The sequence below is a fragment of the Topomyia yanbarensis genome, chromosome 2 (genome assembly GCF_030247195.1).
Source record: "Topomyia yanbarensis strain Yona2022 chromosome 2, ASM3024719v1, whole genome shotgun sequence".
NCBI lineage: Eukaryota > Metazoa > Arthropoda > Insecta > Diptera > Culicidae > Topomyia > Topomyia yanbarensis.
In genome coordinates, this window is record NC_080671.1 from 253417773 (window position 1) to 253442728 (window position 24956).

The following is a 24956-nucleotide window of genomic DNA, read 5'->3' on the forward strand; positions in this document are numbered from 1 at the left end:
ACGCACCAATACGGGAGAGATGCTCCTGGTGCTGAAGCGAGGCGCACAATCAAGTGCAGTATATAAGGCCTTGGCCCAAGAGGTCCTTGGTGAGGGCGCCCAAATCAGGTCGCTAGGTGCGGAAACAACTCTCCAGTGCAAGCACTTGGACGAGTTCACGACCGCAGAAGACGTCGTCGCAGCCGTCAAGGAGCAATGCGGCGTCACAATCGAGCGGGCCTCTGTGCGATTGAGGGACGGACCCTCTGGCACCCAAGTAGCCTACCTCAGGCTACTGAATGCGGATGCCAAAAAGGTAACCGAGAAAGGGAAGCTGAAGATCGGCTGGTCGGTATGCCCTATTAGTATACCCCAGCCGCCTTCAGTGGACAGGTGCTATCGGTGCCTAGAATCCGGCCATAAAGCTTACGAATGCAAAGGCATAGACAGGAGCAAGCTATGTCGTCGATGCGGCGAGGAGGGGCATAAAAAGCGGGGTGCACTAAGGCATATAAGTGCCTTATCTGCACCGCTAAGAAGCAAGCCCATAAACATGCTATGGGCGGACCTTCGTGTCCCTTCGGCGAGTTAAATAAGAAGAAGCCGTGAGAGTCACACAGCTAAATCTTAACCATTGTGCAGCAGCCCAACAGCTGCTGTGGCAGTCGGTCTCGGAGTCGAGGACAGATGTCGCCCTCTTATCAGACCCGTACAGCATCCCTACCGGCAACGGAAATTGGGTGTCGGACGGGTCTGGAATGGTGGCAATCTGTACAACGGGAAGGTTCCCGGTTCAAGAGGTAATACACCCCTCCGCCGAGGGTGTGGCGATTGCCAAGATCAATGGTGTGTTCTATTGCAGCTGCTACGCCCCACCAAGGTGGCCAATAGAACAGTTCTACCAGATGATCGACAGGCTCTCGTCGGACCTCGTGGGCCGGAAACCGGTAGTAATAGCGGGAGACTTCAACGCTTGGGCAGTGGAGTGGGGCAGCCGCTGTACAAATAGCAGGGGTCAAGCGCTAATGGAAGCGTTTGCGAAACTCGATACTGTGCTAGCTAATGATGGCTCCGCTAGTACATTCCGTAGAAACGGAGTGGAGTCGTGGATTGATTTGACCTTTGCCAGCCCGAGTCTGGCGCCAGGCATGGAATGGAGGGTAGACGAAGGCTACACCCATAGTGATCATTTAGCAATCCGCTTTAAGATCAACTATGGTGTGCAGCATCCGAGGGCGGGAGATCCCTGTCAGGTACGCGGGTGGAAGTCCAATCACTTCGACAGCGAAGCTTTCACCGCGGCCCTGGGACTGGAGGCCAACACCGACAGCCTAAGCGGGGATGCGCTGGTAGCTGTTCTATCACGCGCGTGCGACGCCACTATGCCGAGAAAAACACTGCCAAGAAACGGTAGATGCCCGGTATACTGGTGGAGTGCCGAGATTGCAGCTCTACGGTCAGCCTGTCTCAGAGCTAGACGTAGGATGCAAAGAGCTCGCACCGAGGATGCAAGAGAGAACCGCCGTGAAGTGTTTCGAGCTGCGAAATTAGCCCTCAACAAAGCTATTAAAAGCAGCAAGAGAGCGTGTTTCGACAACCTGTGTGAGAGTGCCAACGCGAATCCGTGGGGTGACGCCTACCGGATTGTGATGGCCAAGACCAAAGGGGGCTCCTCACCCCCAGAACGGTCTCCGGACCGGTTGGCAACGATTATCGAAGTACTCTTCCCGTCTCGAGCCACAAGCCCCTGGCCACCTGCACTACGAGACAGTGCGGGCACGGTCGAAATGGTGGCTCCAGTGACGAATGAAGAACTACTCGCAGTGGCTAAATCCCTAGCAATGAATAAAGCTCCAGGGCCGGATGGAGTTCCAAACAACGCTCTCAAGGCAGCGATCATAGCGAACCCGAACATGTTCAGGCTAGCTATGCAGAGATGCCTTGACGAGTGCCGTTTCCCCGATAGATGGAAAAGGCAGAAACTGGTGCTGTTGCCGAAGCCCGGGAAGCCGCCAGGCGACCCATCGGCGTACAGACCAATCTGTCTGATAGACACGACTGGCAAACTGCTTGAGAGGATCATCCTCAACAGGCTCACCCCGTACGCGGAAGGTACGGACGGTCTGTCAAGCAACCAGTTTGGCTTTCGGAAGGGTAAGTCCACAGTGGACGCTCTCAACTCAGTGATAAATACTGCCGAGATAGCGATCCAACGAAAAAGGCGAGGTATTCGATACTGTGCGTTAGTGACACTTGACGTGAAGAACGCATTCAACAGCGCAAGCTGGGATGCCATCGCGCTCTCGTTACACCGGCTTAGCCTACCGGTGGGTCTGTACCGGATCCTGGAAAGTTACTTCCAAAACCGCGTACTGCTATACGAGACCGATGCCGGTCAGAAAAGGGTTCCGATTACCGCCGGAGTCCCGCAGGGCTCGATCCTAGGCCCGGTGCTATGGAACCTCATGTATGACGGGGTTCTGAGACTGAACTTCCCTCCTGGGGTCAAGATCGTCGGCTTTGCCGACGACGTAACCTTGGAGGTCTACGGGGAATCAATTCCTGAGGTAGAACTAACCGCAGAACACGCGATTAGCACGGTGGAGGAATGGATGAGCGTGAGAGGCCTGGAGCTCGCTCATCATAAGACGGAGGTAGTTATCGTCAACAACCGCAAGTCGGCACAACATGCAGTTATCCATGTGGGAGAAGTCGCGATCACTTCACAGCGAAGTCTGAAGTCTCTCGGAGTCATTATAGACGACAAGCTGACCTTCGGCAGCCATGTCGACTATACGTGCAAGAGAGCGTCGACTGCTGTTGCGGCACTATCGAGAATGATGTCCAACAGCTCAAAGGTGTGCGCCAGTAGACGTAGGTTACTGGCAGGCGTTGCCGTATCTATCCTCAGGTACGGCGGCCCGTCATGGTCAAGAGCACTGAGGGTAACCAGTTACCTACAGAAACTGGAGAGCACCTATCGCGTGATGTGCCTCAGAGTGATATCTGCCTACCGCACGGTATCACACGATGCATCCTGCGTGATAGCGAGCATGATGCCAGTCGGGCTGGTCATTCGGGAAGATGAGGAGTGCTTTGAGCTACGTGGAAATAGGGGAGCCCGCGAGCGCACCAGGGTGACCTCGGTCGCCAGATGGCAGCGTGAGTGGGACAACTCCTCGAAAGGTAGGTGGACCCACCGGCTGATACCTAGCATATCGAGCTGGGTGGGAAGACCCCATGGGGAAGTTCACTTCCACCTGACACAATTCCTGTCAGGCCATGGCTGTTTCCGTCAGTACCTCCACAGGTTCGGGCACGCGGAGGTCCCAGTCTGCCCGGACTGCCCAGGTGTAGATGAAACTGCTGAACACATACTGTTCGTATGTCATCGGTTCGACGTCGAAAGAAGAGCAATGCTTGACGTCTGTGGCTGGGACACAACCCCGGATACCCTTATTCAGCGGATGTGTCAAACGGTGGAGAAGTGGAACGCAGTCTCGGCTGCTACCATCCAGATTGCCAGTAGGCTACAGGTAATCTGGCGAACCGAGCAACAGACGGCGGGCACGGCTAACTAGTGATTGGTTAGTTGGAGCGAAAAAGGCCAAGCGCAAAATAAGAGAGTGAATGGTCTGTTCATGCCGAGGTAGGTTGGCGCAGCGAATGGCAACCGCGTAAGGGGTAAACCCAGCCACCCCGAAGCAAGACAGAAGAGTGAGTGTATAGGCGTATAAGTGGACTGCCTCATGCCAAGACGGGAGGGTCGTAGCGTAGTATGTTGGAACTAAGCTATCGATGCCTCATGGCGTGGCAGAGGAGTGAAAGGGTGAGCATCCAAGTCAGTCTCACACTGCATGTTAAGGGTGAGCATAAAAGTCAGCCTCACAAGTTGGTAGAGGCTAGCACAAAAGTCAGCCTAGCAAGGAATGAAAAAGGTGAGCACAAAAGTCAGCCTCGCATGGTATGTCAGAAGTGGGGCCTAAGAAAAATGTCCCACATGGGATGCCAGAGGGAGTGACAAAGGTACAATAGAGTGGCACGATTGAGACTGAATCAGGTGATAGGGTGAGCACCCAAGTCAGCCTCACATGGATGGGTAGGGCGAGCACAAAAGTAAGCCTAGCAAGGAATGAGTAAGGTGAGCACACAAGTCAGCCTCGCATGGAACGTAAAAGGTGAGCACAAAAGTCAGCCTCATGTGGGAGTGTTTGAGAGTGAATCAAAGTGTGATTGAGAGAGCACCCAAGTAAGCCTCATACAGGATCTATGATCGCGTGAGTGAGAGTGAATGAGTACATTTAGTACAGCCATCCCCCCAGAAGTAATACCGAGAGGTAGTTCCTGGGAGGAATGATGGCGGAGCCCAATGGAGTTTAGTCGGTATTAATGGCTGGTCACCATTCGAGTCCGACACGCCCCCAGTGCACCCCGTGTGGTAGATTGGACCCTACCGTTAGCACGTGTACTGGGCTAGGACATAAAGGTCTTCTCCATTGTAAAAAAAAAAAACACACAGACATTTGCCGATCTCGACGAACTGAATCGAATGGTGTATGACACTCGGCCCTCCGGGCCTCAGTTAAAAAGTCGATTTTTACAGTGATTGCATAGCCTTTCTTTATATGAGAAAGGCAAAAATATGCAACTTCATTTCTTATTACATTTTTATTCCACATTTTTCAATTAACTGAATGGTTGCTAAAATAAAAGTTTTCCTATTACTGCAGTAGAACGTTTTTGAATGTATAATGTTTGCCTTAAAATGTATGGAATTTTATTAATAGAAAATGCAAAAGTTGATTTTTTCATAAACATTACGTTCTGAGGAATCTCTTAAAGTTAAATTTCGTGTGAATAAGAATAACATTTTATTATATATGGTTACACAAATGTACAATTTTTCAACACCATTTTTAAAAATATAAAAATTTTACCGCATTACCGCGCGGTGCGGTGCGGTAAATAAAGTGCGGTTGCGGTAAGCGGTGCGGTTTTATTATTTTTTTTGCGGTTGCGGTGCGGACAATCCATTTACCGCCCACATCCGCACCTTGTATACGAGTGAAGATGTTCTTTACATGTGGATTAGTACAGGTCATTTTAAAACTAATACTCCGATATGGCTGAATTCACGAATACTTTCCCAAATGTGGGTTTGTGTATGTTTCTACGGCGAAATCACCATTTCATGCATTTCTGTCCTGGACCAATATCGCTTTATGTACATTATACCAGTTACAATGCAAAATTCTCATTAGAATCATTCTTATTCGGATGTAAATCGTACGGTTCGTGTTTTGGGTATAGGATGTAAAAAACACAATAGTTCTTCAATAGGTAATAAAACCAAGTCTGGAAATATTCACTGTTGATTTTCTTTGAATGGTGTCACTACTAGTATCGCCCTTTTCAAGAAAAAGCGATGATTTCTTAGTTCTCAATCGCGTTAGAAATTTGAATAAAGTATAAACTTCAAATCGGTTAAAAAAAATTTCGATTTTTTTGGCTCAGTACAATATATAATCCCTTTAGGAAAATTCAATTTTCCCACCACAATGCATTGATTGAGGAATTTAGATATTTTATTAACAGAGCATTAGCAATAATTCGTTTGTGTGTCTATTTTATGGGCCATTTTTTCGCTTTCCCATTGATTTGGTTTGAGATTTCTAGCACAGATGTTGTCCTATGCAGATTTGAGCGATTCTCTAAGTCCTGTCACAATCCCCTGTAGTATGTGTTTTCAAAACCATCACGAAGCATCAAGTTCTAAATGTTCTCCAACGATATAATATCCGAAGAAAGTGATAAGAGTTATAAGAAATGTCTCATCACACTGTTAGGTGGATTAAAAGCGTTTTTTTGTAAGAAATGTAAAATCTAAGCGCCAAACATATAACTTTCGAATAAATAAAATCAAAACGATCTTAAAATTAAGTGTTCCGAGACACACTTGACTCTGTTATTCAGTACATCTTACTTTGATAGAAATCGTACGATTCTTTGTTCCTTGTTGTATCAGTTCCGATTCTGGAGTTTTACACGGTGTTATAGGTGGTGGAGCTTTTTTAAGGAAAGCGGACGTCTCAGTACAATCATCCATCTGAAAAGAGCATACAATAAATTAGTAATACTAATTTTATAAGCTTAGAGATCAAAAGAAAAAATGTATGGCCGTAACAAAACAAAATGGTTTGTTAAAAGTTTTTGGTTGGCTTATACCTTACAAAATCTGGTCCCAAGTGGGTCCTGTTGGTAAGAGCTCCCATGTCGTTCAGAGATGGCTCACATGATAGGGGCCATGCATAAATGACGTAGCATTTTGGGGAGTAGGGAGGGTATACCAAATTTGTGACGAAGTGTGACGAGGGGAGGGTAGGGTTAGAAGTTGCGCAACGTAGCGTTAAGTTTAAAACCCATTGTTTAGAGAAAACAATTTAATGATCCTCCATTCCCAAGAGAAATGAATTCCAAATCAAACAAGTTACTTTTGATGCGGTTTTTCATGAGGTAAATTTTACGATTCGCGGAATTACAAGTTCGCAAAAATACGAAAAGATTTTGGATTTAACTTGCTACATTAGTTAGCTAATGTTGCTAACTAGTAGACTTAGTTTGGAAGCTGAATTAAATTTTCACTTCGGATTCAACCAAACAAAATTTAGTAATTTAGATGCATGCATGCTTCTTAGAATCATTGGCAGCTGCGGGATTGTGAACTGAGAGAACTTCTCTTCATGCTCCTCTTGACATATAAAATTCAAAACAAAACTATCAACACTATATTTGTGATGAAATGGGCTTATTTTGCACGCAATTTGCTGTTATAATGAAAATGTTGATAAAAGTCGTCCAACATTTTGAAAGGACATGTATATAAAAAAATTGAAAAACATGTAATTTGAGGGGGAGGAGGTAGGTAAATGCTACGTTATTTACGAGGGGGAGGTTAGAATTTTGTGATCAAATGCTATGAGGAGGGAGGGAGGGGTCGAAAATCACCGAAAAAAAAGCTACGTCATTTGTGTGCGGCCTCATAGCTAGGTTCTTCTAGTGAGCCGTCTGGATACCGTTACATACACAATTAATTGGTATACTTAAGGGTTTATATGATGCAGATAGAGAAAATACTGAAATTTTCAGCTTTTTACATTTCTTATAAAAGAAATGTATAGAATTCGCTCAAACTTTCAAGATTTTTTCCGAGGCCCGGAGGGCCGAGTCTTATATACCAATCGACTCAGCTCGACGATTTGGGACAATGTCTGTGTGTGTGTGTCTGTGTGTGTATGTAACGGACAAACTCTCATTCGTGTTTCTCAGCAATGGCTGAACCGATCTTAACCAAACCAATTTTAAATGAAAGAACTATCAAACAGTAAGAACGCTATTAATATGTTTTTGATTCTGATGTTTAGTTTCCAAGAATGTTTGAATGTGCAAAAATGGCGTTTCTTGCAGTTTTTTTTTAAATTATCTGCCGAAATTGACAACATAGATTAACAATTTATATATTTTAGGCAGCTTGTTGAAATGGGACTATTATCAAAAGAGATATTTACCATTAACGTGAAAGTCAGGTAAAATGTTTTTTTCGTTCTCGGAGATTAACTCAAAAATAAAAGCGTTTTTCGAAAATCCAAGAATACTTATCTCTTCGTAATTAAATTTTCTACAACTAAGTATGCTTGGAATTTTGAAATTTTCCTTTCTGAGGCCGGGAATGTCTTTTGAAGCAAGAAAATGGCTATAATTCCGCTCTGACAGCATGAATCGAAAATTGAAAAACACTGTTCGATGCGAAAGTTCATGGGTAATTCCAATATATAATAATAATTACAACAATATTTGCGAAAATAGCATAAATTTTCATTCCCCGCCTCATAGTTTTGGATAGTTTTTCCCGTTTTCATTGATTCTTTTTGCCTACCGCATCGCTTTGTTTTGCAGTGAGTTAGTGTGCGAAATGCACGGGTGGTTCGATGGCATAATATTGAAAGAAAAAAATGCATGCAAACAATCCAAACTAAACGATGCAGCTTGACAAATACAGAAAATAATAACTATTTTGGACTTGCATGTTACTATTGTAACCCGAGACAGTTGGAGCGGGAGCCTAAATCAATATTTAGCGGATGGCTTCAGTGCCACTCCCGAAGGAGACCATTCGCCTTGTTCGGTTTGCCCAGCTATTGAGACCCCTCCTATGGGCGGGTACTATTTGTTTCTGAGTTCTGGCTCCAGAATGGTCCAACTGGACTCAGGTACCTTGATTACCAGTTTGAAAACATTCGCTAGAAATCAAAACAGTATACAAAGAAAGCCTCAGACCGGTATAATTGATTAGCTCTAACGCTTTTTATCATCACGGGCAAAGATCTACTCAAACACAAGGTCCCCAATCGTGGCCGATTTAGGAAAGGTGGAGTCGAAGAAAAAAGGAGTCAACTCTGCTCGCTAAAAACGGAAACGACCGAAAATCGTGAAACTATCTATACCAGAAAATACCAAAAAATAGATTACTGCAAAAAAACTGTTTAATCACTTCAACTCATAATTCGCTTACAAAAAAATATTTATTTCACATTTCGGGTCTCGAACCCAGGCCTTCCAACTTGCTAGCTAATTTCCTCGCAGCGCGCTAACCAACATGGTCACTGCCTATCCTGTCTCTCTCCCTTCCCCAAGCATATCATCATATCTTCGTGACCGGAACTACGCAATCGTTCACGAAATTACGCAAGTTTCCCCGAAGCCCTTTTGCATACGGCTTCAATTTCTTTTGAATATCCCCAGACCTCGATCCTCTACCACCAAATCCCGGGTGCTACCGAATGGCTTTCAAAACCCAGAGACAAATAGTTTCCCCTCCACTATAGCTTATTCTGCGGTTATAGGTCGCAGAAAGGGTTATCTCAAAGCGGGGCGACGCCTGCGTCGCGACCACCCGCCAAAAGTAACTCGGCTCCAACCACGGCTGGATCCGGTGGGTGCTCAACCACTCATCTGACAGTTCATTCGAAGGAACTCCAACCAACCACTCACTCTCATTCACATTTCGGGAGAAATTACAGAAGCTTTTATCCATGCTGAGCGGACCAGTTATTCGAGGGGCCGCTCGATATTATTTACATTCATATCGTAGTACTACACTATATTTCAGAATAGTGTTGAAGTACAGTATGGTGTACACTTTATTTACTAAATCGTATGTTTCACTTCCAATGCCGGTTAGGTTGATAGCTATGCGTATACATATTGTGCGCGTTTCTGATATTTCTGCTATTTAGAATCTCGTACATAGAGTTCGTCGCGGTTGCGGTAATTACCTCAACCGCGCGGTATTTACCGCACCCGCACCGCAAAATCTGCGGTGCGGTGAGACACTTTTTCCCGCAGATGCGGTGCGGGAAAGAGCTTTTACCGCTCGGTTTTACCGCAACCGCACCGCAAAAAAATGATAAAGTGATAATTTTGCTTATTCTAATTGATAATGAAAGAAAATCTAGCTGTGTACGAAATATTTTGACGCTATTATTTTTAGGACATATTTTGGTTATTTTATACTTCTAAGTAAAACTTCATAAACTAACCATTTCAAATACATAAAATGCAAGATCCAAATAGAGACAAAATTATTAGATCATTTAAAAACAATACATGTTTACTCTTAAATCCAATTTAAAAGTGAATCACTTCTCTCGATTTCTGTTGGAAATCGTGGAATTATGAATCGTTTTCGATATAAATTTGGTAAACACGTGATCAAACGTGATCACCCTAGTGAGAAATGTTGGTGTATACCAAATTTTCCTCCTTAGGGTGAAATATAGCATAGTGCTTTCGCATAGGCCTTCTAAGCCAAGACAAGTCTCGGCTTCACTGTGTCTCATCGGCATAAACAGAACTTCTGCTCGGACAGGACATCACGTTTGATCAGTCGTTCGATTGAAACATAAAGTGTGTTTTAGTTTTAATGGATTTGCGTCAAGCCGGCGCTAATCTATTCCGACAAAAAGTTAGTGTCGGTTTCTGATGAGGCGAAGCCAAAACGCAACTGTGTAAGAAATAAGGATTTGTGCCCTCAAGTGCAAAGACTGGTTTTACCAACAAATTTTCACCCTAGTGAGAAATTTTGGTGTTTACCAAATTTTCCTCCTTATGGTGAAATATAGCATAATGCTACATAACTTTTTTTCGTGTACTTCCATTCAAATTTACTATAATTTTCTTCCAAATTAGGTCCTAATATTTTTCAGTCAAGACTATTTTGTAGCTTTTTTGAAGCTTTTGTTGCCAAATACCACATAGTTTGACTCCCGTTCACTTCAATTGAAGTTTTTGCCATTGGCTCTTTGACAAAATATTAGAAGAAAATATATTAGGGCCCCCGTCGGGCAATCCGCCATTTTTCCTGTTTTTTTGCGGTTTTTTATTTTATTTTCAAAGAAAATGACAAAATATGGAAAAAAGAAAAAAATCACGACCTAGATAATTGTTTTTACTATGAATTGGCCGAAATGGAAAATTCAAAATTTTCCAACTCGGAAAGCTGTGTGCTTTTTCCGGTTGAAAAAGCACACAGTTTTTGCAATCATGTGTTTAAAATTTTGATTTTTCCAATAGAACATAGCTAAACAATTTTTCTAGGACGTGATTTTCTCCGATTTTCCATATTTTCCGCTTTTCATTGAAAAATTTTCATTTTACTAGAAGCAGTTTTTCCACCCGCACAGACACAACTAAAGTAAAATTTGTATGTATAGGTGCGCAAAAGTGGAGCAATATTTTTAACCTGCTGTTTCTTCGATATTTCCTACAAAACTACCCAAGTGTTGCATATGTACGGATTCGTTAGAAACCAAGGAATTTGATGGTACAAAGAAAAAATCGTTTTGGAAAACTTCATAACAGCGTTTTTCAATTTTTCTCGCGATGCGCAGTGTACCGTCGCACGCGAAACAGCGTGGAAAGATACGAAAAGAAAAACAAGTGTACTAAAAGTTATCCTTGGGTTGATGCAGATGGCGTGCTACGAAAGCTCGAAATATCGAAAGCTTTTAGCACAACTGTTTTTGAGTAATTCTGAATGTAGAAATAGTTGAAAATGATTTCAAATAAATTTCTTCATTGACACTTGATGATTTTCGATTCTCTTGGGAGATCTATGATATTTTATTATTTTACGAGACTGAAACAAACCGCGATGCTATTTTATCTTTATACGCCAAATAATGGAAAAACATTTTCTATTTTGAATTTGCATGTTGACATTTGATGATTTTGAAACCGATGATCGTTTGAAACCAACGGTTTTGTGTTGAATTGATAACACATATTTAAAAACATCTTTGGCTTTATTACAAACAATAATGGAGGCTAGCCATATTGAAAATTATTTAGAAGTTCCATAAATTATCACATGTCACAATTTTTTGTAAGATTGGTTTTATTTCTCAGAAACCGATTTCCACACAGCATTGATGAAAACCTGATGAAATTTATAACAGTTGAAGCAAATATTTTCGACATTCCACAAATACCAACGAACGATTTTTTGGGATCCCTATAATTAATTTTTATACTGGATTTGACTGCTTTGAAACATTTTTGAACACAGATGTTGTTTCGTGTTTTCAGAAATGCAAGAAATCTTAGCAAAGTTTCTTCAGATTCTCATGGAATAATTATCATACTGATACTTGGATTTAAAAAATTTTAAATAACGCATTTTGCGTGATTGTAAACCAAAAAAATATATTTGTTTTGATAATATTTCTTTTTCTTTTGTTTTATTGAGATTCGAGAGTAGGTATCACGAAAATCACGCTGAAAGCAACAACTTTTTTTTGTTTCCATAGCGTTATTACGCCATGAAAATTTGAGTTTTTCAGGAAGTATATTTTATAACGGCCGTATCGTATTTCATTTATGAATCAATCAATAGTCCCGACCAGGACGATTGAAAATGAATCACTTGATAATATTTTATCGCTTTATTGAATGTTAAAGTTCATTGAAATAAGGAAATAATAATTAGATCAATTTCATTTTTTCCGTTGAATTTTTGAAAAACTTTTATTTGGCTCTCTCTAATCAATTTACTTACTACACTTCCATTGACTTACAACGATTTATAGAAAAGATACGATAAATCGTGTATTGTAAATGATATGCGTAGTTTGAACTACCATAAACCCATTCTCGCTGAATACGTCTAAAGGATTGACTGAATGGATTTGTTTGAATATTCCAACGTTGGAAAACACAAATCTGTTACGTAGTTTTAAAAATACCCACATGGCTCCCTGTAGATCACCTGACAAAGGATCTGAAATCCAAATCGATTACTTTCAAATCAACAGAAAATGGCTTTAGTAGTTATATTGGTCAGGAAGATTGTGCTACCAGGACTACGTCCAGCAACTGGCGGTAGCACTCCTGTCAGAAGAATATGTACTTACTTGGTTAATTTTGAGCTCTTTGAGGAATAATATTTTTTCTGCATTGCGCAATTAATTTTTCATCGTTTTGTTTTACAATTTCCAATATGGATTTTTTATAATTCCACAAATGATAAAAAAGTTCTCCAAGGTTGTCTACATACTGAATTTTGATACAGTCGGGTCTCCTACTACGCTGATTCCTACTACGTGGATTCGTATTGTGCGGTACCCACCTAATAGGATTCACTTAGCCTATGGGATTTCGACTAATTGGGGCTCGAATATTTTATCTGAGTTAACATTTAGCACCATACTTTATTTGGTAAAGTTGTTTTGTGTTTGCTTAGACCTATAATTGAGAGCAATTGGATATCCAATTAATTGATAACTGCAGCGCCAGGGGTGCTATACAATAGAGTAAATAAATCTAACCTCTCGTAAACGCAACTATCATTGAATAAGTTTAACGTGAGCGTACCAGCTTTCAGCACAATGTGGAATTTAGTATGTCACAAACGTCTAATAACTTAGAGGAGATGGTGTTCTCGGAAAAAAATTTAGAGAAGGTTAAGAGCTACGCGATTATGGACAAAACTAATTGAAATAGATAGACCAGGCGGCACTAGTGAGCATGTATTATTTTTCAATTTCTGAATCTCGAGAACATTATTTAGAAGTGTGCTGTCTTCGGCAATATTCATCAGTGAGTCGAGTGGTACCCGACGGCGAATAGATAATTACAGAATTCGCCCGTCAGGCGGCGCTAGGGAAACTAAAACTTCCAATTTATGTTAGGTAAAGTTTATTAATTTAGGAAAATGACGTTTTCTGGAATGTAATCCAAGTCACAATTGAAGTCTTATAGCACGCTACAAGCGCAATCTAGGTTGTATGAGTGGCTATAAAATCACCATAAAGCCTAATTTGTTACTGGGGCAACGACTATTTAATGATGTAATGATTAAATTGGATATCACCCTCAAGGCGGCGCTAGTGAGCACACACTTTTTTATTGCGATATCCCAAAATAGGAAGGTGGGAAAAAATTTGGGAGGACTATCAAATTGATTTTGATAGAAAGAATCCATGCAGAATGATTCTGTTTCCCTATCCTGCATCCATCAGAAGAAGAAAATTTTATTGCCATGTGTTTTCAAGTAATTTCCATGATCATTAGTAAAAATTGGTGGGTTGGAAAAATTGAGAGGACAATAAAATTAATTTCTATTGAAACAATTGTTGTTGCTTAGGAATTCTTGCCGGATGATTTTGTTTGCCTATCCTGTATCTATTAGAAGAAGAAAATTTTATTGCCTTGTGTTTTCAAGAAATTTCCATGATCACCAGTGGAAATTGGTGGGTTGGAAAAAATGGGAGGACGATCAAATTGATTTTTATAGAAAGAATCCTTCTGTATCGATTTTGTTGGCTATTTTCGGCAAATTTGAGACTAAGAGAAACGAAAGCAATGAAATTGAAAGACGGATAGGTATTCTAGAGCGAATCAGTTATAAACTAAGAACGGAAAACTAGAACTAGGCAGGCTCATATGGGCATGATCGAAAGGAAATGTGAAGAATTCTTTGCCTTCTGCAGAGTAGGAGTTGGGCGTTTCACCCAAGTCTACCGCATGGTCTATGGTAGAACATAACTCATCATCATGTTTTACCGCCGACGCCGATCGTTTCCCTTAGTATAAAATTTGCCGAAAATAGCCAACAAAATCGATACAGTAGAACATGGCGGCAATTAAAACATAGTAACAGAAAGAATCCTTGCAGAATGATTCTGTTTTCCTATCATGCATTCATCAGAAGAAGAAAATTTTAATGCCATGTATTTTCAAGAAATTTCCATGATCAGTAGTGGAAATTGGTGGGTTGGAAAAAATGGGAGGACGATCAAATTGATTTTTATAGAAAGAATCCTTGCAGAAAGATTATGTTTCCCTATCCTGCATTCATCAGAAGAAGAAAATTTTATTGCCATGTTTTTTCAAGAAATTTCCATGATCATTAGTGGAAATTGGTGGGTTGGAAAAAATGGGAGGACGATCAAATTGATTTTTATAGAAAGAATCCTTGCAGAAAGATTATGTTTCCCTATCCTGCATTCATCAGAAGAAGAAAATTTTATTGCCATGTTTTTTCAAGAAATTTCCATGATCATTAGTGGAAATTGGTGGGTTGGAAAAAATTGGTAGGACGATAAAATTGATTTTTATAGAAAGAAAAATTTCTGTTTACGAAACCTTGCAGAATGATTCTGTTTCCTTATCCTGCATCCATTAGAAGAAGAAAATTTTATTGCCATGTTTTTTCAATAAATTTCCATGATAAGTAATGGAAATTGGTGGGTTAGAAAAATTCAGAGGACAATAAAACTGATTTCCATTGAAACAATTGTTTTTACTTAGGAAACCTTGCAGAATGATTCTGTTTCCCTATCATGCATTCATCAGAAGAAGAAAATTTAATTGCCATGTTTTTTCAAGAAATTTCCGTGATCACCAGTGGAAATTGGTGGGTTGGAAAAGATGGGAGGACGATCAAATTGATTTTTATAGAAAGAATCCTTGCAGAAAGATTATGTTTCCCTATCCTGCATCCATTAGAAGAAGAAAATTTTATTGCCATGTGTTTTCAAGAAATTTCCATGATAAGTAGTGGAAATTGGTGGGTTAGAAAAATTCAGAGGACAATAAAACTGATTTCCATTGAAACAATTGTTTTTGCTTAGAAAACCTTGCAGGATGATTTTGTTTGCCTATCCTGTATCCACCAGAAGAAGAAAAATTTATTGCCTTGTATTTTCAAGATATTTCCATGATCACCAGTGGAAAATGGTGGGTTAGAAAAAAATTGGGAGGACGATCAAATTGATTTTTATAGAAAGAAATATTTTTGTTTACGAAACCTTGCAAAATGATTCTGTTACCCTGTACTGCAAGGTGAGAAATATAACACCATGTGCATGTGATTTCAAGACATTTTCATGACAAGTCAAAGACAAGACAAAGACAAGACAAAGACAAGACAAAGACAAGACAAAGACAAGACAAAGACAAGACAAAGACAAGACAAAGACAAGACAAAGACAAGACAAAGACAAGACAAAGACAAGACAAAGACAAGACAAAGACAAGACAAAGACAAGACAAAGACAAGACAAAGACAAGACAAAGACAAGACAAAGACAAGACAAAGACAAGACAAAGACAAGACAAAGACAAGACAAAGACAAGACAAAGACAAGACAAAGACAAGACAAAGACAAGACAAAGACAAGACAAAGACAAGACAAAGACAAGACAAAGACAAGACAAAGACAAGACAAAGACAAGACAAAGACAAGACAAAGACAAGACAAAGACAAGACAAAGACAAGACAAAGACAAGACAAAGACAAGACAAAGACAAGACAAAGACAAGACAAAGACAAGACAAAGACAAGACAAAGACAAGACAAAGACAAGACAAAGACAAGACAAAGACAAGACAAAGACAAGACAAAGACAAGACAAAGACAAGACAAAGACAAGACAAAGACAAGACAAAGACAAGACAAAGACAAGACAAAGACAAGACAAAGACAAGACAAAGACAAGACAAAGACAAGACAAAGACAAGACAAAGACAAGACAAAGACAAGACAAAGACAAGACAAAGACAAGACAAAGACAAGACAAAGACAAGACAAAGACAAGACAAAGACAAGACAAAGACAAGACAAAGACAAGACAAAGACAAGACAAAGACAAGACAAAGACAAGACAAAGACAAGACAAAGACAAGACAAAGACAAGACAAAGACAAGACAAAGACAAGACAAAGACAAGACAAAGACAAGACAAAGACAAGACAAAGACAAGACAAAGACAAGACAAAGACAAGACAAAGACAAGACAAAGACAAGACAAAGACAAGACAAAGACAAGACAAAGACAAGACAAAGACAAGACAAAGACAAGACAAAGACAAGACAAAGACAAGACAAAGACAAGACAAAGACAAGACAAAGACAAGACAAAGACAAGACAAAGACAAGACAAAGACAAGACAAAGACAAGACAAAGACAAGACAAAGACAAGACAAAGACAAGACAAAGACAAGACAAAGACAAGACAAAGACAAGACAAAGACAAGACAAAGACAAGACAAAGACAAGACAAAGACAAGACAAAGACAAGACAAAGACAAGACAAAGACAAGACAAAGACAAGACAAAGACAAGACAAAGACAAGACAAAGACAAGACAAAGACAAGACAAAGACAAGACAAAGACAAGACAAAGACAAGACAAAGACAAGACAAAGACAAGACAAAGACAAGACAAAGACAAGACAAAGACAAGACAAAGACAAGACAAAGACAAGACAAAGACAAGACAAAGACAAGACAAAGACAAGACAAAGACAAGACAAAGACAAGACAAAGACAAGACAAAGACAAGACAAAGACAAGACAAAGACAAGACAAAGACAAGACAAAGACAAGACAAAGACAAGACAAAGACAAGACAAAGACAAGACAAAGACAAGACAAAGACAAGACAAAGACAAGACAAAGACAAGACAAAGACAAGACAAAGACAAGACAAAGACAAGACAAAGACAAGACAAAGACAAGACAAAGACAAGACAAAGACAAGACAAAGACAAGACAAAGACAAGACAAAGACAAGACAAAGACAAGACAAAGACAAGACAAAGACAAGACAAAGACAAGACAAAGACAAGACAAAGACAAGACAAAGACAAGACAAAGACAAGACAAAGACAAGACAAAGACAAGACAAAGACAAGACAAAGACAAGACAAAGACAAGACAAAGACAAGACAAAGACAAGACAAAGACAAGACAAAGACAAGACAAAGACAAGACAAAGACAAGACAAAGACAAGACAAAGACAAGACAAAGACAAGACAAAGACAAGACAAAGACAAGACAAAGACAAGACAAAGACAAGACAAAGACAAGACAAAGACAAGACAAAGACAAGACAAAGACAAGACAAAGACAAGACAAAGACAAGACAAAGACAAGACAAAGACAAGACAAAGACAAGACAAAGACAAGACAAAGACAAGACAAAGACAAGACAAAGACAAGACAAAGACAAGACAAAGACAAGACAAAGACAAGACAAAGACAAGACAAAGACAAGACAAAGACAAGACAAAGACAAGACAAAGACAAGACAAAGACAAGACAAAGACAAGACAAAGACAAGACAAAGACAAGACAAAGACAAGACAAAGACAAGACAAAGACAAGACAAAGACAAGACAAAGACAAGACAAAGACAAGACAAAGACAAGACAAAGACAAGACAAAGACAAGACAAAGACAAGACAAAGACAAGACAAAGACAAGACAAAGACAAGACAAAGACAAGACAAAGACAAGACAAAGACAAGACAAAGACAAGACAAAGACAAGACAAAGACAAGACAAAGACAAGACAAAGACAAGACAAAGACAAGACAAAGACAAGACAAAGACAAGACAAAGACAAGACAAAGACAAGACAAAGACAAGACAAAGACAAGACAAAGACAAGACAAAGACAAGACAAAGACAAGACAAAGACAAGACAAAGACAAGACAAAGACAAGACAAGACAAAGACAAGACAAAGACAAGACAAAGACAAGACAAAGACAAGACAAAGACAAGACAAAGACAAGACAAAGACAAGACAAAGACAAGACAAAGACAAGACAAAGACAAGACAAAGACAAGACAAAGACAAGACAAAGACAAGACAAAGACAAGACAAAGACAAGACAAAGACAAGACAAAGACAAGACAAAGACAAGACAAAGACAAGACAAAGACAAGACAAAGACAAGACAAAGACAAGACAAAGACAAGACAAAGACAAGACAAAGACAAGACAAAGACAAGACAAAGACAAGACAAAGACAAGACAAAGACAAGACAAAGACAAGACAAAGACAAGACAAAGACAAGACAAAGACAAGACAAAGACAAGACAAAGACAAGACAAAGACAAGACAAAGACAAGACAAAGACAAGACAAAGACAAGACAAAGACAAGACAAAGACAAGACAAAGACAAGACAAAGACAAGACAAAGACAAGACAAAGACAAGACAAAGACAAGACAAAGACAAGACAAAGACAAGACAAAGACAAGACAAAGACAAGACAAAGACAAGACAAAGACAAGACAAAGACAAGACAAAGACAAGACAAAGACAAGACAAAGACAAGACAAAGACAAGACAAAGACAAGACAAAGACAAGACAAAGACAAGACAAAGACAAGACAAAGACAAGACAAAGACAAGACAAAGACAAGACAAAGACAAGACAAAGACAAGACAAAGACAAGACAAAGACAAGACAAAGACAAGACAAAGACAAGACAAAGACAAGACAAAGACAAGACAAAGACAAGACAAAGACAAGACAAAGACAAGACAAAGACAAGACAAAGACAAGACAAAGACAAGACAAAGACAAGACAAAGACAAGACAAAGACAAGACAAAGACAAGACAAAGACAAGACAAAGACAAGACAAAGACAAGACAAAGACAAGACAAAGACAAGACAAAGACAAGACAAAGACAAGACAAAGACAAGACAAAGACAAGACAAAGACAAGACAAAGACAAGACAAAGACAAGACAAAGACAAGACAAAGACAAGACAAAGACAAGACAAAGACAAGACAAAGACAAGACAAAGACAAGACAAAGACAAGACAAAGACAAGACAAAGACAAGACAAAGACAAGACAAAGACAAGACAAAGACAAGACAAAGACAAGACAAAGACAAGACAAAGACAAGACAAAGACAAGACAAAGACAAGACAAAGACAAGACAAAGACAAGACAAAGACAAGACAAAGACAAGACAAAGACAAGACAAAGACAAGACAAAGACAAGACAAAGACAAGACAAAGACAAGACAAAGACAAGACAAAGACAAGACAAAGACAAGACAAAGACAAGACAAAGACAAGACAAAGACAAGACAAAGACAAGACAAAGACAAGACAAAGACAAGACAAAGACAAGACAAAGACAAGACAAAGACAAGACAAAGACAAGACAAAGACAAGACAAAGACAAGACAAAGACAAGACAAAGACAAGACAAAGACAAGACAAAGACAAGACAAAGACAAGACAAAGACAAGACAAAGACAAGACAAAGACAAGACAAAGACAAGACAAAGACAAGACAAAGACAAGACAAAGACAAGACAAAGACAAGACAAAGACAAGACAAAGACAAGACAAAGACAAGACAAAGACAAGACAAAGACAAGACAAAGACAAGACAAAGACAAGACAAAGACAAGACAAAGACAAGACAAGACAAAGACAAGACAAAGACAAGACAAAGACAAGACAAAGACAAGACAAAGACAAGACAAAGACAAGACAAAGACAAGACAAAGACAAGACAAAGACAAGACAAAGACAAGACAAAGACAAGACAAAGACAAGACAAAGACAAGACAAAGACAAGACAAAGACAAGACAAAGACAAGACAAAGACAAGACAAAGACAAGACAAAGACAAGACAAAGACAAGACAAAGACAAGACAAAGACAAGACAAAGACAAGACAAAGACAAGACAAAGACAAGACAAAGACAAGACAAAGACAAGACAAAGACAAGACAAAGACAAGACAAAGACAAGACAAAGACAAGACAAAGACAAGACAAAGACAAGACAAAGACAAGACAAAGACAAGACAAAGACAAGACAAAGACAAGACAAAGACAAGACAAAGACAAGACAAAGACAAGACAAAGACAAGACAAAGACAAGACAAAGACAAGACAAAGACAAGACAAAGACAAGACAAAGACAAGACAAAGACAAGACAAAGACAAGACAAAGACAAGACAAAGACAAGACAAAGACAAGACAAAGACAAGACAAAGACAAGACAAAGACAAGACAAAGACAAGACAAAGACAAGACAAAGACAAGACAAAGACAAGACAAAGACAAGACAAAGACAAGACAAAGACAAGACAAAGACAAGACAAAGACAAGACAAAGACAAGACAAAGACAAGACAAAGACAAGACAAAGACAAGACAAAGACAAGACAAAGACAAGACAAAGACAAGACAAAGACAAGACAAAGACAAGACAAAGACAAGACAAAGACAAGACAAAGACAAGACAAAGACAAGACAAAGACAAGACAAAGACAAGACAAAGACAAGACAAAGACAAGACAAAGACAAGACAAAGACAAGACAAAGACAAGACAAAGACAAGACAAAGACAAGACAAAGACAAGACAAAGACAAGACAAAGACAAGACAAAGACAAGACAAAGACAAGACAAAGACAAGACAAAGACAAGACAAAGACAAGACAAAGACAAGACAAAGACAAGACAAAGACAAGACAAAGACAAGACAAAGACAAGACAAAGACAAGACAAAGACAAGACAAAGACAAGACAAAGACAAGACAAAGACAAGACAAAGACAAGACAAAGACAAGACAAAGACAAGACAAAGACAAGACAAAGACAAGACAAAGACAAGACAAAGACAAGACAAAGACAAGACAAAGACAAGACAAAGACAAGACAAAGACAAGACAAAGACAAGACAAAGACAAGACAAAGACAAGACAAAGACAAGACAAAGACAAGACAAAGACAAGACAAAGACAAGACAAAGACAAGACAAAGACAAGACAAAGACAAGACAAAGACAAGACAAAGACAAGACAAAGACAAGACAAAGACAAGACAAAGACAAGACAAAGACAAGACAAAGACAAGACAAAGACAAGACAAAGACAAGACAAAGACAAGACAAAGACAAGACAAAGACAAGACAAAGACAAGACAAAGACAAGACAAAGACAAGACAAAGACAAGACAAAGACAAGACAAAGACAAGACAAAGACAAGACAAAGACAAGACAAAGACAAGACAAAGACAAGACAAAGACAAGACAAAGACAAGACAAAGACAAGACAAAGACAAGACAAAGACAAGACAAAGACAAGACAAAGACAAGACAAAGACAAGACAAAGACAAGACAAAGACAAGACAAAGACAAGACAAAGACAAGACAAAGACAAGACAAAGACAAGACAAAGACAAGACAAAGACAAGACAAAGACAAGACAAAGACAAGACAAAGACAAGACAAAGACAAGACAAAGACAAGACAAAGACAAGACAAAGACAAGACAAAGACAAGACAAAGACAAGACAAAGACAAGACAAAGACAAGACAAAGACAAGACAAAGACAAGACAAAGACAAGACAAAGACAAGACAAAGACAAGACAAAGACAAGACAAAGACAAGACAAAGACAAGACAAAGACAAGACAAAGACAAGACAAAGACAAGACAAAGACAAGACAAAGACAAGACAAAGACAAGACAAAGACAAGACAAAGACAAGACAAAGACAAGACAAAGACAAGACAAAGACAAGACAAAGACAAGACAAAGACAAGACAAAGACAAGACAAAGACAAGACAAAGACAAGACAAAGACAAGACAAAGACAAGACAAAGACAAGACAAAGACAAGACAAAGACAAGACAAAGACAAGACAAAGACAAGACAAAGACAAGACAAAGACAAGACAAAGACAAGACAAAGACAAGACAAAGACAAGACAAAGACAAGACAAAGACAAGACAAAGACAAGACAAAGACAAGACAAAGACAAGACAAAGACAAGACAAAGACAAGACAAAGACAAGACAAAGACAAGACAAAGACAAGACAAAGACAAGACAAAGACAAGACAAAGACAAGACAAAGACAAGACAAAGACAAGACAAAGACAAGACAAAGACAAGACAAAGACAAGACAAAGACAAGACAAAGACAAGACAAAGACAAGACAAAGACAAGACAAAGACAAGACAAAGACAAGACAAAGACAAGACAAAGACAAGACAAAGACAAGACAAAGACAAGACAAAGACAAGACAAAGACAAGACAAAGACAAGACAAAGACAAGACAAAGACAAGACAAAGACAAGACAAAGACAAGACAAAGACAAGACAAAGACAAGACAAAGACAAGACAAAGACAAGACAAAGACAAGACAAAGACAAGACAAAGACAAGACAAAGACAAGACAAAGACAAGACAAAGACAAGACAAAGACAAGACAAAGACAAGACAAAGACAAGACAAAGACAAGACAAAGACAAGACAAAGACAAGACAAAGACAAGACAAAGACAAGACAAAGACAAGACAAAGACAAGACAAAGACAAGACAAAGACAAGACAAAGACAAGACAAAGACAAGACAAAGACAAGACAAAGACAAGACAAAGACAAGACAAAGACAAGACAAAGACAAGACAAAGACAAGACAAAGACAAGACAAAGACAAGACAAAGACAAGACAAAGACAAGACAAAGACAAGACAAAGACAAGACAAAGACAAGACAAAGACAAGACAAAGACAAGACAAAGACAAGACAAAGACAAGACAAAGACAAGACAAAGACAAGACAAAGACAAGACAAAGACAAGACAAAGACAAGACAAAGACAAGACAAAGACAAGACAAAGACAAGACAAAGACAAGACAAAGACAAGACAAAGACAAGACAAAGACAAGACAAAGACAAGACAAAGACAAGACAAAGACAAGACAAAGACAAGACAAAGACAAGACAAAGACAAGACAAAGACAAGACAAAGACAAGACAAAGACAAGACAAAGACAAGACAAAGACAAGACAAAGACAAGACAAAGACAAGACAAAGACAAGACAAAGACAAGACAAAGACAAGACAAAGACAAGACAAAGACAAGACAAAGACAAGACAAAGACAAGACAAAGACAAGACAAAGACAAGACAAAGACAAGACAAAGACAAGACAAAGACAAGACAAAGACAAGACAAAGACAAGACAAAGACAAGACAAAGACAAGACAAAGACAAGACAAAGACAAGACAAAGACAAGACAAAGACAAGACAAAGACAAGACAAAGACAAGACAAGACAAAGACAAGACAAAGACAAGACAAAGACAAGACAAAGACAAGACAAAGACAAGACAAAGACAAGACAAAGACAAGACAAAGACAAGACAAAGACAAGACAAAGACAAGACAAAGACAAGACAAAGACAAGACAAAGACAAGACAAAGACAAGACAAAGACAAGACAAAGACAAGACAAAGACAAGACAAAGACAAGACAAAGACAAGACAAAGACAAGACAAAGACAAGACAAAGACAAGACAAAGACAAGACAAAGACAAGACAAAGACAAGACAAAGACAAGACAAAGACAAGACAAAGACAAGACAAAGACAAGACAAAGACAAGACAAAGACAAGACAAAGACAAGACAAAGACAAGACAAAGACAAGACAAAGACAAGACAAAGACAAGACAAAGACAAGACAAAGACAAGACAAAGACAAGACAAAGACAAGACAAAGACAAGACAAAGACAAGACAAAGACAAGACAAAGACAAGACAAAGACAAGACAAAGACAAGACAAAGACAAGACAAAGACAAGACAAAGACAAGACAAAGACAAGACAAAGACAAGACAAAGACAAGACAAAGACAAGACAAAGACAAGACAAAGACAAGACAAAGACAAGACAAAGACAAGACAAAGACAAGACAAAGACAAGACAAAGACAAGACAAAGACAAGACAAAGACAAGACAAAGACAAGACAAAGACAAGACAAAGACAAGACAAAGACAAGACAAAGACAAGACAAAGACAAGACAAAGACAAGACAAAGACAAGACAAAGACAAGACAAAGACAAGACAAAGACAAGACAAAGACAAGACAAAGACAAGACAAAGACAAGACAAAGACAAGACAAAGACAAGACAAAGACAAGACAAAGACAAGACAAAGACAAGACAAAGACAAGACAAAGACAAAGACAAGACAAAGACAAGACAAAGACAAGACAAAGACAAGACAAAGACAAGACAAAGACAAGACAAAGACAAGACAAAGACAAGACAAAGACAAGACAAAGACAAGACAAAGACAAGACAAAGACAAGACAAGACAAAGACAAGACAAAGACAAGACAAAGACAAGACAAAGACAAGACAAAGACAAGACAAAGACAAGACAAAGACAAGACAAAGACAAGACAAAGACAAGACAAAGACAAGACAAAGACAAGACAAAGACAAGACAAAGACAAGACAAAGACAAGACAAAGACAAGACAAAGACAAGACAAAGACAAGACAAAGACAAGACAAAGACAAGACAAAGACAAGACAAAGACAAGACAAAGACAAGACAAAGACAAGACAAAGACAAGACAAAGACAAGACAAAGACAAGACAAAGACAAGACAAAGACAAGACAAAGACAAGACAAAGACAAGACAAAGACAAGACAAAGACAAGACAAAGACAAGACAAAGACAAGACAAAGACAAGACAAAGACAAGACAAAGACAAGACAAAGACAAGACAAAGACAAGACAAAGACAAGACAAAGACAAGACAAAGACAAGACAAAGA

The 24956-nt window shown here is 39.2% G+C and overlaps 1 protein-coding gene across 1 annotated transcript in view; it reads right to left on the bottom strand.

Annotated features, from left to right (window-relative positions):
* The window catches only part of LOC131678444 (inaD-like protein), a 1280364-nt gene that overhangs the window by 375472 nt on the left and 879936 nt on the right, over nucleotides 1–24956 (bottom strand). The window contains exon 6 of the mRNA XM_058958609.1: nucleotides 5963–6085. Within this exon, the coding sequence (XP_058814592.1) occupies nucleotides 5963–6085 (123 nt within the window). The remainder of the gene's footprint in view (nucleotides 1–5962; nucleotides 6086–24956) is intronic.